The 15,373-nt window shown below is 35.2% G+C and overlaps 1 protein-coding gene across 4 annotated transcripts in view; it reads right to left on the minus strand.

Moving 5' to 3' along the window:
• Positions 1 to 15,373, minus strand: part of ADAMTSL1 (ADAMTS like 1) — a 379,149-nt gene that overhangs the window by 292,443 nt on the left and 71,333 nt on the right. For 3 of the 4 annotated variants that reach the window (XM_015849101.3, XM_085529433.1, XM_015849102.3), the window contains exon 2: positions 2,917 to 3,036. In XM_015849101.3, coding sequence (XP_015704587.2) covers positions 2,917 to 3,036 — 120 coding nt within the window. Of the gene's footprint in view, positions 1 to 2,916; positions 3,037 to 11,608; positions 11,671 to 15,373 lie in introns of those variants that run through there. The other variant, XM_085529434.1, reaches the window with a different exon arrangement.

Here is a 15,373-nt window from a genome sequence, read left to right on the forward strand (position 1 = left end):
CTGACAATGGTCATTCTTATTTATACTATAAGAGACTTATTTGGCATCTCTGGAATTATATCCCTATTCTCAGATGGTTATGGGCCTGGGATTTTACTTTCCAACATCAGATATGGGCCAGTCTCTTGGGATGCTTTCAGTTATCTACTGAAAATGTATTGATGGCAGTTTTTGAAGAGTGAAGTCATACTCTTCAGACAGTAAGAGTCATCTGCCTGAATTTTCCCAGAAAGCACTGGATCAACTCACATTAACCTTCTGAGGTGACCAGCACCACTGCAGGCATGTTCTACAGCAGAGCAGAGGATTGCAGCTGGACAAAGTGGGGTTCTGAGAGAGCCACCTGGAGCTGTCAGGAGCCCCTTCACTCATGAGAGAAGGCAGTGTAGTGGGACACAGCCAGGAGCAGTGGTGGGACATCCCCAAACATACACAGGCAGCCACTAGGGAGCACAAGCAACCAAGATAGGCAAATAGGTCACCAGAGCTTTAAACTAGATAAGAGAAGAGGAGGGAATGCACTTCTGTTGCGATTAGAAAACTATGTTCTTATTGCTACCATAGAAACATGGTGAGACAAATTGCACAACTGAAATACTATAATTGAGGGCTACAAGCCTTTCAGAAGAGTAACTCAGGACATAAAGAGGCAGGGGAGTTGTCCTCTGTGTTAAGGAGTGAACAGATTGTGAAAAGCTGCCTGTGAGTTTTCTGTGCATCTCATCTGTTAGAAAAATAGCTCCATGGCAGATTTTCCTGTTGGATACATTCTGATCATAGCAGGAAATCACAGGAAAGAAAAAAGAATAGATTGCTCCTCTGCATTAGGACAGACTGATTCTACACATATAGCTTGTGCTTTCTGTCCTGGAAAACTACACTCTATTTACTACAGAAATTCAAACTGTATGGCAGACCCTCATAACAGATTTTCTGACTTGTTAGTAATCATGTAGCCTTCATTCTTGTAAATGCCTTATCTGTTATCTTTGGTTTGAGAGAGAGAGAGATGCTGAATGCTCATAATTACATCTGAAGTGAAAATCTTGCATCTTGATTGCTATGTAATGAGAAGTGAACTGAATAATATAATAACATTCTTTCTCAGACAATGAACTCGAGGAAAGTATATGTTTTGGTTTTAATGTCTGTAAGACTTTGAATCCACTTCTGTAAAATATCCTGTATAAATTATAGAAATTTATGAAAATAAATTCACTAATACTTAAGAAATGTGTATATAAATCAAATAACAGAAAAGTGCTTATCTTGAAATTAGTGCCAGTTTTTGAAACAAAGTCTGTGTCACATACAGTGAACAAGTTATGTGAGTACACATACACTCAAAATATGTCAGGTGAAACATTGAAGAGATTCTTCACAATATTTCTTATTATCTATTTCTGGCTGAATCAATCATTCAGAGAATACAATATGTGCTTACATAGTCAAATAAGGTATCTCAGAGTAATTAGAATGGAATAAAAGTTCTCCATATTATACCTAAATAACAACAGCAATGTCACATTTTCTTTGCAATATTCTTTTAACTTGATTGTGTTTTCATACATACCTATCTGCACAGAAATATGGTCACAGGGATTACACAGCACTACCTTGAAATAAAATCTGAGAATATTTCTCAGTTTACTTTCCACTTACATGAACACAATCATGACACACTTACAAACAGCTAAAAGATTTTCAGAACAAAGGAAACAACATATCAGTTCACTGGTATTGACAGAACTGCATTAAAATACTGTTTGGTCCTTTAGACCACAGAGAATGAATGTGTAGACAGAGGTAGCGGAAGACTAGCACTTCTGTTCAATAAATCTTTATTTCAGTCTTCGCAATTAGTCAGTAGCTTAATGTAATTCCAGAATGTCATATAATTACCCACAGTGAAAGAAGGAAGTACTGGTTTTGCCTAATGTGAAAACTCTCTGACGAGTTTGTAAAGAACTACGGACAGCCAGACTTAGAGCAGATTAATTAGTACACACACAGTGGACTATTTAATGCTTTCACTCCATTTGTTAACTACATTCTTTTTCCTGAGCAACAAGACTTATCAAAAGATATCTACACCGTCCTTCCAAAGTCCTAACTATACATGCTTCCCATGATGATAACAGGCTGACTTTAACTCATGCACTGAGAATGGTAACTCTGGGCACTGCCCTCTAGAACTATAAGAAAATGTTGATTAAAATGTCAGTAAGCAAGGCTGTATCAACATTAAATTATTCTAGAATCACTTTTCCTCCTCAACAGTCTTTATTTTGAATTTAACCCATAAAATACATCAGCAGTTCACAGAACTATGAAGCTAATAAAGCACCATTTCTGTTAAACCACAGTGTGCTGAACACCATAAAAAAAAACAAACCTTGAGTATGTTAGACCTATACACTTACAGCAGTTTTAAGTCAGCTGGCTTGCTTAATTTCATACTAAAGGCACCATTAAGTTTATGTTTCTCAGCTTTTCCCATATTCTTTTCTTCAGCAGTATCCAGGGAATTCTGAAATTCTCCAGACTTGATAAACATTTCTTGCCAATAGTTAAGCAGAAGAGAGTGGAAATACATTTTTCATGAAACTGCTTTATCTTTTTGTTACCTTCCATGGTGCATTGTATAAAATAAATATTTTTAAAGGATAATTTATCTCTTAAATAACCTATGAATTTTACTTTACTCGTTCAAAAATTAATAACATATAAACTTACTTTGAATGGGCAAGTCAAATAAAAGTAGAAAATTAGGTTGAAAAACATTCTAAATGAGAAATACTTCCATTTCATTTGTTTGTCTGTTTGTTTTTTAATAAGATGATAGAGTATGGTTGCAAAATGTACATTCTTGCAGATATTTCTGAACAATTATTTAGAACAATAGTTAAGTCCTACCGGATCTTCTGTTCTGTGGCTATTCAGCAAATCAGACAGGAAATCATCGTGTAGGCTTTCTCTCCGAATCAGTGTAAATTCACGTAGGAAAACTGCTCCTTGGCTTTGGTCTCCACAAACCTAGCAGGAAAGCATGATATTAGGAAAAGCAATGTTTCAATTCTGCTGTAGATGCCATCTTTAAATATATCAGGATGGATACTAAAATATCCACTATTGGTATTTTGCATTCTATTATTAAACTCAGTCTTGGAAGCTAGCACTGATGACCCTGGGGATGTTCAAGGAAAGACTGGATGTTGTGTTGAGGGACATGGTTTAGTGGGAGCTATTGGTAATAAGTGAACAGTTGGACTGGATGATCTTTTAGGTCTTTTCCAACCTTGATGATTCAATGATTCTATAATTCTTTTAAGATGAGAGTCAGTAAATTGGATTAATACCCAGGAAGATTGTTTTCCATATCTCAAGCTTTCTTAAGACCTCAGCTATATATATGTATTAGTTTCATTCTCTCAGGAAACCTATTGTCATTGTAACACAGCTTATTTTTTTAGCTGATATGCAGAGTATTGTAGAAGACAGTTGACTAACATAGGCATCTGGGCAACTCAGCCCTTCCTAAGAACTGAGTAAACCACACAAATGAAGAGCATCCTGGAAGAAATCTGACCCTAAGCTGACTGAAATCAGCATCTGCAGAAGTATGTGAGAAATGATGTTTCATTAAACGCATACATGAAGATCAACAAGATAGCACCAAATTTTCTCAAGATCAGGAAGATTTGTGAGTATTCAAGTATCCAAATATCTTTACAGAGAAGCTTAGGAAATTGAGAGAAGACAAAATACCAGCAAAAATTGGAGCAAAAATGTTTTTCTCATTTTTATAGCTCAGTTCATACCACTCTTAGATCAGTCTGAAGAATAAATTGTTCCGTTAGATTCCGTGGTGTGAGTGCCTTGACAATGATAAAAAGGATTATTCTTAGTTATTAGTAGTATTCATATGCATGAATCTCTTGGATCTCAAGACAAAAACCAACTGGAACTTGAAGTATATGGCATAAAATGATACATTAAATACCAGATAAATAACAATGTCATTTATAGTGAGGGATGAGAAATGTAGGCTTTTAACAAGCTAAGTTACAGTTGTGCAATGTTCATTTTGGTTTACAGCAACTTGTGTATGTATTTCAGCTCTGAGTTATTCTCAGTAAAAGCTAACAACAGCATTATACTTTAGCTCCTGCACACTTCCAAGTGAAAAGGTGCCACATCTTTATGGGAGTCTTCTTTCCCACTGTCTTTCTTGACCTTGCAAAAAACACAATCAAGAAGGAAAAGTAGCCTAGAAGGACAAGAGGTGTGTCTAAACAGGTGCAAGCTGCCAAAAAAACATTGATTTGTACCTCTGATTCCTCAAGCAAAGTTAGAGTTCTGAAACAAAATAATTATTATTGCTGTATTTAATCTTCCATCTTCTTTTCCACTATACTGATCCAAAGAGTTCTTTTTCTTTATTGTCCAAGAAAGAATTTGGTTGAGCAAAGATGGGGCCAGTCCCAATACCATGAGCCAAATTTAGAAGCAGTTATGGTTCAGCTCTGAATCTGACTTTTGAAAGCTGTTTTGTCTTTGTACCACAGTCCATGTAAAAACTGAAAACATGCAGAGACGTTACAGCACAACTCTGTCACTGTTAGTCATTCTGAACACTCCTTATTCCTACATGGCAAGCCAGAAAGTTATGCAAAATTTAAAATCTATTCTGTATGTTTCCTTCTGGGAATTTATTGAGTCCGATCACATCATTTTTCTCAGAGGAATACATTCAAGAACAGTTACTATCCTGTGTAACTGAAGACATCAGAAACTGATGATCAGAAAATGCTGCATTTCTGTACTGTACATTAAACAATATTAAACTACTTTTTCATAAATGTTCAGTATTTTCCAGGCTTTCTGGTTTCCCATGGAGAAATATGCAGGACCAAGTAATAAGAGTCCATGTCAGTGTATTTCTACTCAAGTTGACAATTTGAATACTTTACTGTCATTAAGTTATCTCATGGTTTAAATCAGACAATCCATGGTTAATTTGATTTGGGAAGTAAGGTGACTCTAAAAGAAGAAATCTGACTTTTAGGCACAGGCTAAAAATAATTTCAGATTGGAGTTTTCTTTCTCTTTCACCAATTGAAACCTTAAGGGATGGACTGGAACCAAAAAAAAATGATCATTCTGCCCCTCATAAATGTCCTCTCTTTAAAATTTAGTTTTGCTTTGAATCAGTTCAAATAAACTGTTTTCTTGTTTTCTCGTTCTCTATTCGCAGTAATAAATAAACAAATAAATAAATAAATTTAATAAAAAGGTAAATAAAACTACAAAAAAAAAGTTTTTCTTTTTTTTTTTTTTTTTTTGTCATGATAAGAAGACTGTTTCTAGGTCATTGCAACAAAAATGAAAAAAATGGAAAAAGATTGTAATAAACCTGTCACAGGTTACAATGGCAATGTTTATGTTCCCAATGACACTATCCCAATAAGAAATGTGCTTATGGGATTAGACTGCTTTCTCATGAGTGTCTTTATTACTGACATGCTGGACAGACACCTGATGGAGCATTGTTACTATCTAGAAATTACTTAACATCTTGTGAAAAGTCAGGAGGAACCTCAGATGATGATATACATTACTCATGCCTTCTCAGCAAATAGTAGGCTTGTAAGATATCCAATTTTTGGGGTAGTCTTAAAGTTTTCATCTCTCTTTCAAGTAATAGTGTACGTTTGGAAGAAATTTAGTATCTCTGCTGAAGACAGAAGAGACTCTTTCAGCTCTAAGCTAACTAGTACCAGAAGAATTTCTCCTACATATTAGTCTGCTTTGAAGTGCAGTGTTCTTTTTCACATCATTGGAGTTTTCTTGGAAAGCAACTCACAAATATTGGATGTCCAGCTTTCCTTGGTTGCTACTTCTTGTCTCACACCTCTTACTTCTTACTGCTTTTATCCTTTTGTCAATTGTCTTAGAAATGTGCAAAAGTCCTCTCTAGATTTGCAAATGAATTCAAATATAAACTACCAGTTTTTCAGCACTGCAATGTCTTCTTCAGATATCTGAAAACAAAATTACATTTTCTGGGGAATGTAAAATAGAGGGGAAAAAAAATTCTTTATCCCTTTTGAAACCAAGGTTGTCCTGAGAGCTGAATATCAACGATATTGTTTTCTGGCTCCAGACTTTCCAAACTCTGCAGATATTATTGTTTCTGAATTAACAGTCTGTCTCTTAGGAAACTAGCCACTGTCTGTAGTGTTTTTTGTAGGTTTAGAAATTTTAAAGAGAAAAGGAGGTTCTTATTTTGCTTCTCTGATGGTATTCACAAAGTGCCTCAAAATACAAACCCTAACTGCAAATTATTTCCCAAGGGAATGTTTTATTCAACAGTGAAATGTTCCCACCAGAAATCTTTTTGCTTGTCTTGAAATATATTTAATCTCTTCTCTTTCTTCCCCTTCTTTCCACAGAGACTGAATTCATGATTATCTTAATGGTAATGCCCTGACTTCCTTTTAAGCTCTGTGAAGGAAATGTGGCTTTGTGCTAATTATTTTCAGTCCTTAAACAGCCACAATAGATGAGTCTGGTTAATGTATTCATTAAAAGAATTATTTAAGCTCCATTTCAGTCTCTCATTATAAATGAACAAAAGAAACAAAAAGTGATTTGCACTCAAGAATTACAGCATGAAGTGTCTGTTAAACAAAACCACCAGCTATTAACATCTTGGACAGACATTAGCAAGATGGGGATAAATTTGTAAAGCATACACACGCCTACACTTGACCCACTGTGTAACAACAAGGGAGAAAGCCAATACAGCCCCATTAAATGGAGTGGCAAAAATGCAGTATGTACAAAAACAAACCCATTCTCCTGCTGCCAAGCAATCTTGGCAATAAATAAACAAATAAAAGTAGTAGGAGGAAGCAGGAAAGGAGGAGGAAAAAAAGAAGAAAAAGGGAAGGGAAGGGAAGGGAAGGGAAGGGAAGGGAAGGGAAGGGAAGGGAAGGGAAGGGAAGGGAAGGGAAGGGAAGGGAAGGGAAGGGAAGGGAAGGGAAGGGAAGGGAAGGGAAGGGAAGGGAAGGGAAGGGAAGGGAAGGGAAGGGAAGGGAAGGGAAGGGAAGGGAAGGGAAGGGAAGGGGCAGACTATGAGGGAAAAAGGGGTGAAGTCAGAAAGAATCAAACAAATCAAAGATATATGAATCCTTTTAAATCCTGCTGGTTAGAGTCTCAGCAGTAGTCACGACAAAATGCACAGATGCAAAGTAGTGTCCAGAAAAGGGGAATTAATTTCTTTGGAGAATGTAATCTAGTTTCTCATTTACTGAATAGTAATTTCAGCTAACATTGTGGACTTCAACTGAAACCACCAACACAAAGAGTTCGAGTACTGCCAATAGAATGTTTATTTTATTGTACATTTATAACATTAATGTAAAATAATTGCTATTATCACAACATTAGTCTTTATAGAGTGGCCAACTTTAGGCAACGTTTGTTCTCTATAGTCCTCTAATACTGATGTAACTCTGGCCATCTTTAGTAGGGATTAGAACTTCAGGAATGTCCTGCAAGAAACCTAGTGGTCAGTAATTACATATAAAGTAATTTCTGTTAAGCAAATCATACAGCTAGATAGATACTTCAAACAGATAATAGTGGTATTAGTAAACAGTAGTAATATTACATGAATATAGTAGTAATAGTACATGATCTGAAATTCAATCAGATAGGTTTCAATTAGTTCATTTAGTTGTAATCAGACATTGAAAATTCTGTAAATATTTTTTTTCTTTCCTAGCTTGCTAAAATACAATTGCTTCCATCAATGCACAGATTGGCTTTGATTTTATTCTATGATCAGATAAATAAGCTTTTTTACATCTCACTCAGTGTTGAAATAGAAGTCAACATTTTCTCATGTTTTTGAAATATTAAAAAAACTGATAAGAGGACAAGAATGATTATCCTCATCGACCAAAATTTTGCATAAATCCTTATAATTGTCCTTGCATTAGAAGATTCAAAAAGTCTACAGAATCTTTTTATTGGATTTTATGTCCTGTATTTATATATATACATATCCTGTATATACTTTTTTTTTCTTTTTTTTTTTCCAGATATTTAATGTGTTCTGCCAATAGTAAGACTGGTTTTGTTGTTGTTGTTGTTGGATTATTATTATTATTATTATTATTATTATTATTATTATTATTATTATTATTATTATTATTATTATTATTATTTTATTTTATTTTGCCTTGGGGAGGAAAATGAATAAAAGAGAAAAATCTCTCTATTTTTATAGACTTGGATTTTTGCTTTTTTGTCTCTCCATATTTTGTATATCAAATCTTTCTGACATTAACACTGAAATCAGTTGGGTGAGACCCTTATAGTCAGAATTTCTAACTTCTCTCAAATCTTTACATGCTAAATTGGAAGCCAAATGATTTCTGGAGATGTCTTTTTTTACATGTTTATGGCTCCTTCTCTGTCAGTAATCTCTGGTATGAGATACAAAGCTGTCTTTCACGCAAACTAATGCTATTTAAAGAACATCTTTAATAAATATTCTGTGCAAATGCTCTTATAAAACAGTAAGTAAATTGCAGGAAAGGCAGAGAATTTACAAGAGACTGCTTATATGTACAGAGTTGTTCAATTTTCACTCCTTTACTCATTTAATAAAAGAACCTTTTTTTCATCCTCAATGTAACTGAGTGCAAATTTTCCCTTACATGTAAGTTACTAACTGGCTCAAAGAGATTGTTAAGAATTTCATTTTTACATTGGTTACTGAAATATTATTCATTGGTAGTTATAAAAGCTAATCAAAGTCTCAAAATATATTCACTAAACATGCGTAAATTTGATTTGACAGTCTTCACAGTTCTGCTTGTTCTTACTTTAGTACAGTGCTTTGTCACTTAGCTTCACAAGTTACTACAAAAAGTCTTCCTAAAGATTTCCAGTGGCCATGTGTGATCCTTCCCTTTCTTCTAGGTTCATCCTAGCTTTAATGATCCATTGAAATCTCTAAACAACAATCAGCTAAACTTTAAATTCAGCTTGTTTTCCAGCATCTTATTAAATGGTAAACGAAGAGACAAAATCAGTAAGTGTGAGATTCTTTGGTGAAAATGTGAAATTAAAAAACTAGATGACATTCTGTGAACAGATCTGCAGATGGATAACCCACAGGCAGACAGCAAAACAGATGTAATTAATTATTTTACCACACAAAAATTTGCACAGCCATAGCAGTTTCCAAACAGTGATTAAGTCTGTATAAAATGAAGGCATTGCTTTAATTTGGTTTCTAAAGAGCAGATATAGAGTCTAAGAATTATCTTCTGATTTGTTTCACAGATAAGTAAGACTTACGTTAAATGAGAACAAACAGATCCCTACTTCATCGCACCACTGTTTGTTTAGACAGTTTTCTGAATCACAGATGAAGCATATGCTTGAATGAAATAGTTAATTACAATTAAAATTGCAAATTATGAAGAAATGGAAACTTAGACTGAAAATTAATCACTGTAAGCCTAAGTAGAAAAGTGGCCATGGTAAATCTTTAAAAGTCATTTAAGGCTGTCTATGTGGTACATAAATTAATCTGCCTAAATATAAAATCCAGACATGACAAAAAAATTAGCATATACTCTAGATTTCCACTGGACTCTTATTTATTTGCAAAATAGAAAATAGAAAACAAAACAAAACAAACAAACAAACAGAAAACATACACATCTGTTCTGGAGCAATTCCTCCTTTTTATCAAAATGACCTCAGTCATACTACAATCATCTGAGAAAAAAAAATATATATATATCCAAACAATATATCCCTTAACAGACACAAGGTATTGAAATTGCCTTGGCTTAGCCCTATTTTTACTTCAGGCAAAAGTTATAATCAGACAAAAGCAGAAATCATTTCAGATGTACAGTTCATTATATACTACTTTTATTATTAATTTTGAAGAATAGGATGAATTTCAGAAAACTTTTTGGCAAACTTCAGAAAAGGATTATTTAAGGATAGTTGTCTGAAAAATCTTGGCATGCTGCAGGCATTTTATCCAACACATGAATATTAATGGCACCTTTTTCTAACCCCAGAGATATGTTTCTTTGAAAAACATCTTAAACATCAGTAGTTGCAAAGTTAATGCCTCCTACTTGTTTCCATGGAAACTAAAGCAGATACAAAGTGCACGGTAATGCTATTTGACAGAGCAAACTTTTTATATTTCACAACATAGCCACCACCATTAAGTAGCTATGCATTTCTGTCAGTGAAGAACAAGAGCCTGTATGCTGCGCTCATAAAAACCTGTACCAGTGGAGGTGACCCACAGTCACTGTCACCGCTTCTGAAGTGTAACATCCATCACCTCACTGTGCTCACATCCACTGTTTTCAATTCATAAAAGTTCAGTAAATGTTGTTGAATGTCAGTAGGTGCCATTTTTACCACATGGAGGAATTCAGTTTCACACCTTTGCTTCATACACACTTCCATTCCAGACACCATTGTGTCAGACTGTCCTTCTGCCTCCATCTGGCACATGAGAACAAATTGTAGTAGAATACTGATGGAAAGGTTCAACCTCTACTGCCATACCACCAACATCCGTGTCTGGTGTTGCTGGTGAATGTAATAACATAGGAGGCCTTACTTTCAGAGTAGCTCCCATATAAACCACTGAAAAAAATAAACAGGATATCATGAACCATGATTATCACCTGACTCAGATAACTGTACATTCTCTCCTGTATGCATTTTCTTAGCTATTAAAACATTCTCAGCCATCTGTGAGCACTCTTTCAAGATTTAGCAGAACTAAAGACAGCTTTCTTCCTATAACTTTAATTTCACAAAGTGAGAAACATGATCAGTAGAGTATATTTCTATTATTGAAATAATGGGAGAAACAGGTGTTTTCCAATAAGAATTCCGTTCCCAGTTGCACTATTGCATTAAATGGATTTCCCTACTACTCTTTTGCCTGATGGTGACCCAGTTCCAGAGCTGTTATATTTATTCATGTGGCAGCATGAAAAGTTTTAAACATTGCTCAACATTTTGATTAATGTTTTGTTCTTAAGTGTACAGACCACTTCAGTTTTACTCAAACATTGTTATCTATACTACTGTAATACTTACATCATTCAAACTCTTCTCTGTGTGGGTAAGAAGAGAGTAACTAATGGTTACTGATTTGATGAACTTTTTATGGGCTTGTAAATTGCTTCAGAAAAAATAAATGTATGCCTCTATGTACAAAAAGCTTCATATTTCTAAAACCAAAACCACAAATGGTTTTGAAGTTGCTCAGATATTTGGTTTCCTGTTTTTCCCATTAGTTTTATTTCTCCCAGGAGAAAAAAGTGCTGAAACACCATTAAGACTGACCGACCGTTCTTACAGCCTTTCCAGAGCAAGAAGAGGCAGGAAATACTAGAAGTCATACTGTAAATTTTCAAGTATTTCCCAGCCAAATTTTGCAGATTCTGGTGGCTCTGACAAACTTTAGAATAAATGTAGAAACCTTTAAGGAATTCTTGGAAACCAAATATAGAAAACAAATCTGAGATATTCTCCTTACCTGTATAGATATACCCAGCCAGAGCTCATTAAATGGGGATTAAGCAACAATTTGCAGAATTTATTTCCTAGATAAAAAAAAAAAAAAAGTTGCATCTGTTTCATTATCAGTATGACTTTTATTTTCTTTCTGAAATAACAATATTTAATTAACTCCCATCTTAAACTGTCAAATATCATACAGAAGACTGCTATAAATATGGCATAACAAATGCAAACCAAATCTAATTGAAACTACAATTACTTACTTTGTTTCAAGCTATCTTGTCACATTTTACTTTGAGGAATATTTGAATTTAAAAAAAACATTATACTGACTTATGGATTTACTTTTCCTACTTGTTCTACCTAATTTGCAGGGAAAAAGAAAAAAAAAAGTTATAAGTTCCTTTGTGGAACAGAAAATCAGGAATTTGGATTCAAATATTAAATGCAGTTTTATTGACATGAAAAATCATCTGTAAAAGTAATTTATGCAAATTGATATCCTAGTAACTTGTAAAGGACTAGCACTGATATGTAGTTACCCTGCCTGCTTAACTCTTACCCTTCGTTCTTCACACATAGCTAATGCAGTAATGCTGAAAATTTTGGGACACCTCACTTCTAGTTTGAAATTTTTGGTTCTGGAGAATTTATTTGCTTCTATAATGAAAGGCCATTGTTTCAGATTACCTGGGATTGTCAGGAAATGCTTTTCAAAAATAGCTTAACTTTTCAACAGCTTTTCTTTAAATGTATTTAATCTTACTGTATTTGCAGATAATTTTTTCTGACCTTCCATCCAGCAGTAAGGCACTGTTCATCATATTTTTGATTCCTCATTCAATTTCTAATCTGAAAGTATTTGCTCAGCACAGTGCACATCATTCCTTCTGAGAGCTGAAGTATAAATTAAGGATGACAAGAAACAGAGGCATGCAGTCATCTTTTGGTAGGAAGCAAAAGAATGTCATTCAGGAAGAATGAGAATTTGTCTTCAGTACTTTCCCTCAAACATTCAGCAAGAAGAGGGTTATCTTTTTAGGTAATATGCTACTCTAGTAGCACAGAAGGAAAAAATGTAAAACTAAAAAGCTCTATTGCCAAAAAGACAGTACAATTCCAAAACAACAAGGAGATATTCAAGTAATCCATCCTCTTTTCCCTAAATTTCTGTCATGGGGATCTCAAACACTGGGTCTCTTAGGAGGAAGAGATGCCAACTATGCTCCTCTTAAGCAGACCCTAGCTGTTTATTCATGAAGTGTCAATGAAAGACTGCCTGTTAACAGCGTCCCTCTGGCTGGCTGGCTGGCTGGCTGCAGTGGTGGGTGGTGACTAGTGGGATGATGTAACCCAAAGCGGCTATCGGCAGTAGGTCATGGTTCATATGCTTCCACTAAGGAATTGCAGCTGTGCAATCTACAGCATTTACTTGGGAGAAGACTGGCCATATGCATGAGAGCATCCTGTAGCTGTTACTTCTATCTTCCCCAGAAAAAGACACAGGAAAGGAGAAGATTATAGAGAATTGCAATGGGTCACTGGTATGGCTGACGTCCAGCCTCGATGAGACAAGGGCCATTAAACAAAGTAATCCCAAAGTAGTAAGAAATGCAGGTGAAAACCCAAGGAATATAAGTGCTAAATCAAGCAAAATGTTTGAAAATTGAAGAGGTTGCTCAAATTCTCCAGCCTCCAGATACAAATCTATTTTTCTGAGCAGTGATACTAACTGATTACACTGTAATGTTAAGCATAAAATCTGTAAAAAGGGATGTTTGTTTTAAAGGGAGGGCTTGAGATTCAAACAAAAGGGGAAGAAAAAAAAATAATAAAAAAGAGATCAAAAAAGACACCGTAAAAATGGAGTTTGGAAATTGCTGGCTATCATCTCTCCTAATTTCATAGGGAAGCCAGATCTTTTCTCATTTCAATGGCTGTGTGTTGTCTTTCATTCTCCTCATGTACATTCTAGAAAACATCAAACAGTGGTAGTTTTTTTTTTGGGGGGGGGGTGGGGGGTTCTTTTTGTGTGTGTGTGTGGTTTTTTTTCAAGAGTAAAACTAAAACATTTTTCTGTTATACCTCTGCACCTTCATTCGGAAGGTTAGGGTGTGATGAGCCTTTATATAATAGAAACACCCATGCCTTTCTTTTTTTTTTTTTCTCTAATTCTTATAGGCCCGGAGTCTTGTCTTCAAGTTTAATGTTTTCTGTGATTTTTCAGTTCATCTGGAAATGGAAAAGAAAGTTACTCTGAAACCCAAGATTCCTAATGACCTTGCAAAAGTTGGCAACCAGCAATTTTAACTCTTCTCCAATGGTCTAATACTCTCAGTGGCTTCAGATTTTAAGTCTATTATGCAGCTAATCATGCAGCAAAATAATGGTAGTTAACAGGAAATAACGTAGGAAACCAGATGTATTTGAAAATAGGATTTCAGAAATCTACACAACAGAATGATAAAGTAGAAAATATTGCAAGATATAGATAGTAGCTGACACACAAGGGCTGCCATTTGCCTATATTTTTGTGTCACTGGTTCACAATAACAGAGGTGGATGTTGGTGGTACGGCAGTAGAGGCTAAACTTTCCTACTGCTATTCCACTATATGTTGTTGCTGTGTGATAGATGTAGCCAAGGAACAGTCTGACACAGTGGTGTCTGAAATGGAAGTGCATATGAAGCAAAGGCACACACCTTTGACTTCCTCCATGCAGAAATAATGACACCCATTGACAATCACTGACTCTCACTGAACATTTATGGAGACCAGTTGATGCAATCACAGCGAGGCAGTGGTTGATGTGTTTCAGCAATGGTGGCAGTGATATAAAAGACAAGCCATGTCTTGGATAGCCATGCATAGTTTTTACACTGTGACATGAAGAGCATCTTGATCAGCCCAACTGTACAAATTAGCTAATGATGGTGACTATTTTAAATCACAGTGTTTTGTAGTTGAGAATTTATAAATAGTGATATTGTTATTTCTGTTGTTGTTTCCATTGAAATAAATAAGATACACTACTTTCAGGGCAATCTAGGGATGAAATTCAAGTTTGTCCTGTGTTTACAAATCATGATCTAGCTTAGTATCAAGGCTTTGCCCACAGATGTACCCAGTGAAGTTATGTAATTAATTCTTGGCAAGATCCAGAGATAGTCATTTGCCCAACGGAGAAGATGGATTAATGTGAAAAAGTGGCTCAACAGAAAACAAAGTGACTCATTGAAATTGTTCATCTTAAGCACAAAGCATTTGTCTACATGTTCCAATACTGTTTCAGGTCAGAATTTTAGACTACACTGGAGATGCATCTTGAGATGTGGTCAGCATGCACTGACCAGATGGTATGTTTCAGAGTGCTGATTAACATCCTGCCTGAAGAAATCCCACCCTTCCTTCCAGATACTCCCTAGGTGATTCATCAGCAGAACTGAAAAAGAACATGAGTATGACAATAATAAATAGTAGAAACTCATGCATATGTGGTCATGTACCACAGCCCTTACACACAGCATGTAGTTTAGAGATATTTTACACATAATTCTTGACAATCTTTAATTAAAGTATTGTGCATGTGCTAAAATAGTCATGCAAGACCATAAGCCACCTAGGTAGGAAAAGTAAGTGTAAATGTAGTTCATATAGTTCTCAGTTTTCCCTGAGTCTGTTGCAGACACTTGGCAGTGAGAACTCCTGTCCCTCTCTGGATAGTAGCCAATCATACAACTTGAGATATTTCATGAATGTACTACCATGCTCCAAAATACC

Source organism: Coturnix japonica, chromosome Z (genome assembly GCF_054131305.1).
Source record: "Coturnix japonica strain WE chromosome Z, WE-NBRP24, whole genome shotgun sequence".
NCBI lineage: Eukaryota > Metazoa > Chordata > Aves > Galliformes > Phasianidae > Coturnix > Coturnix japonica.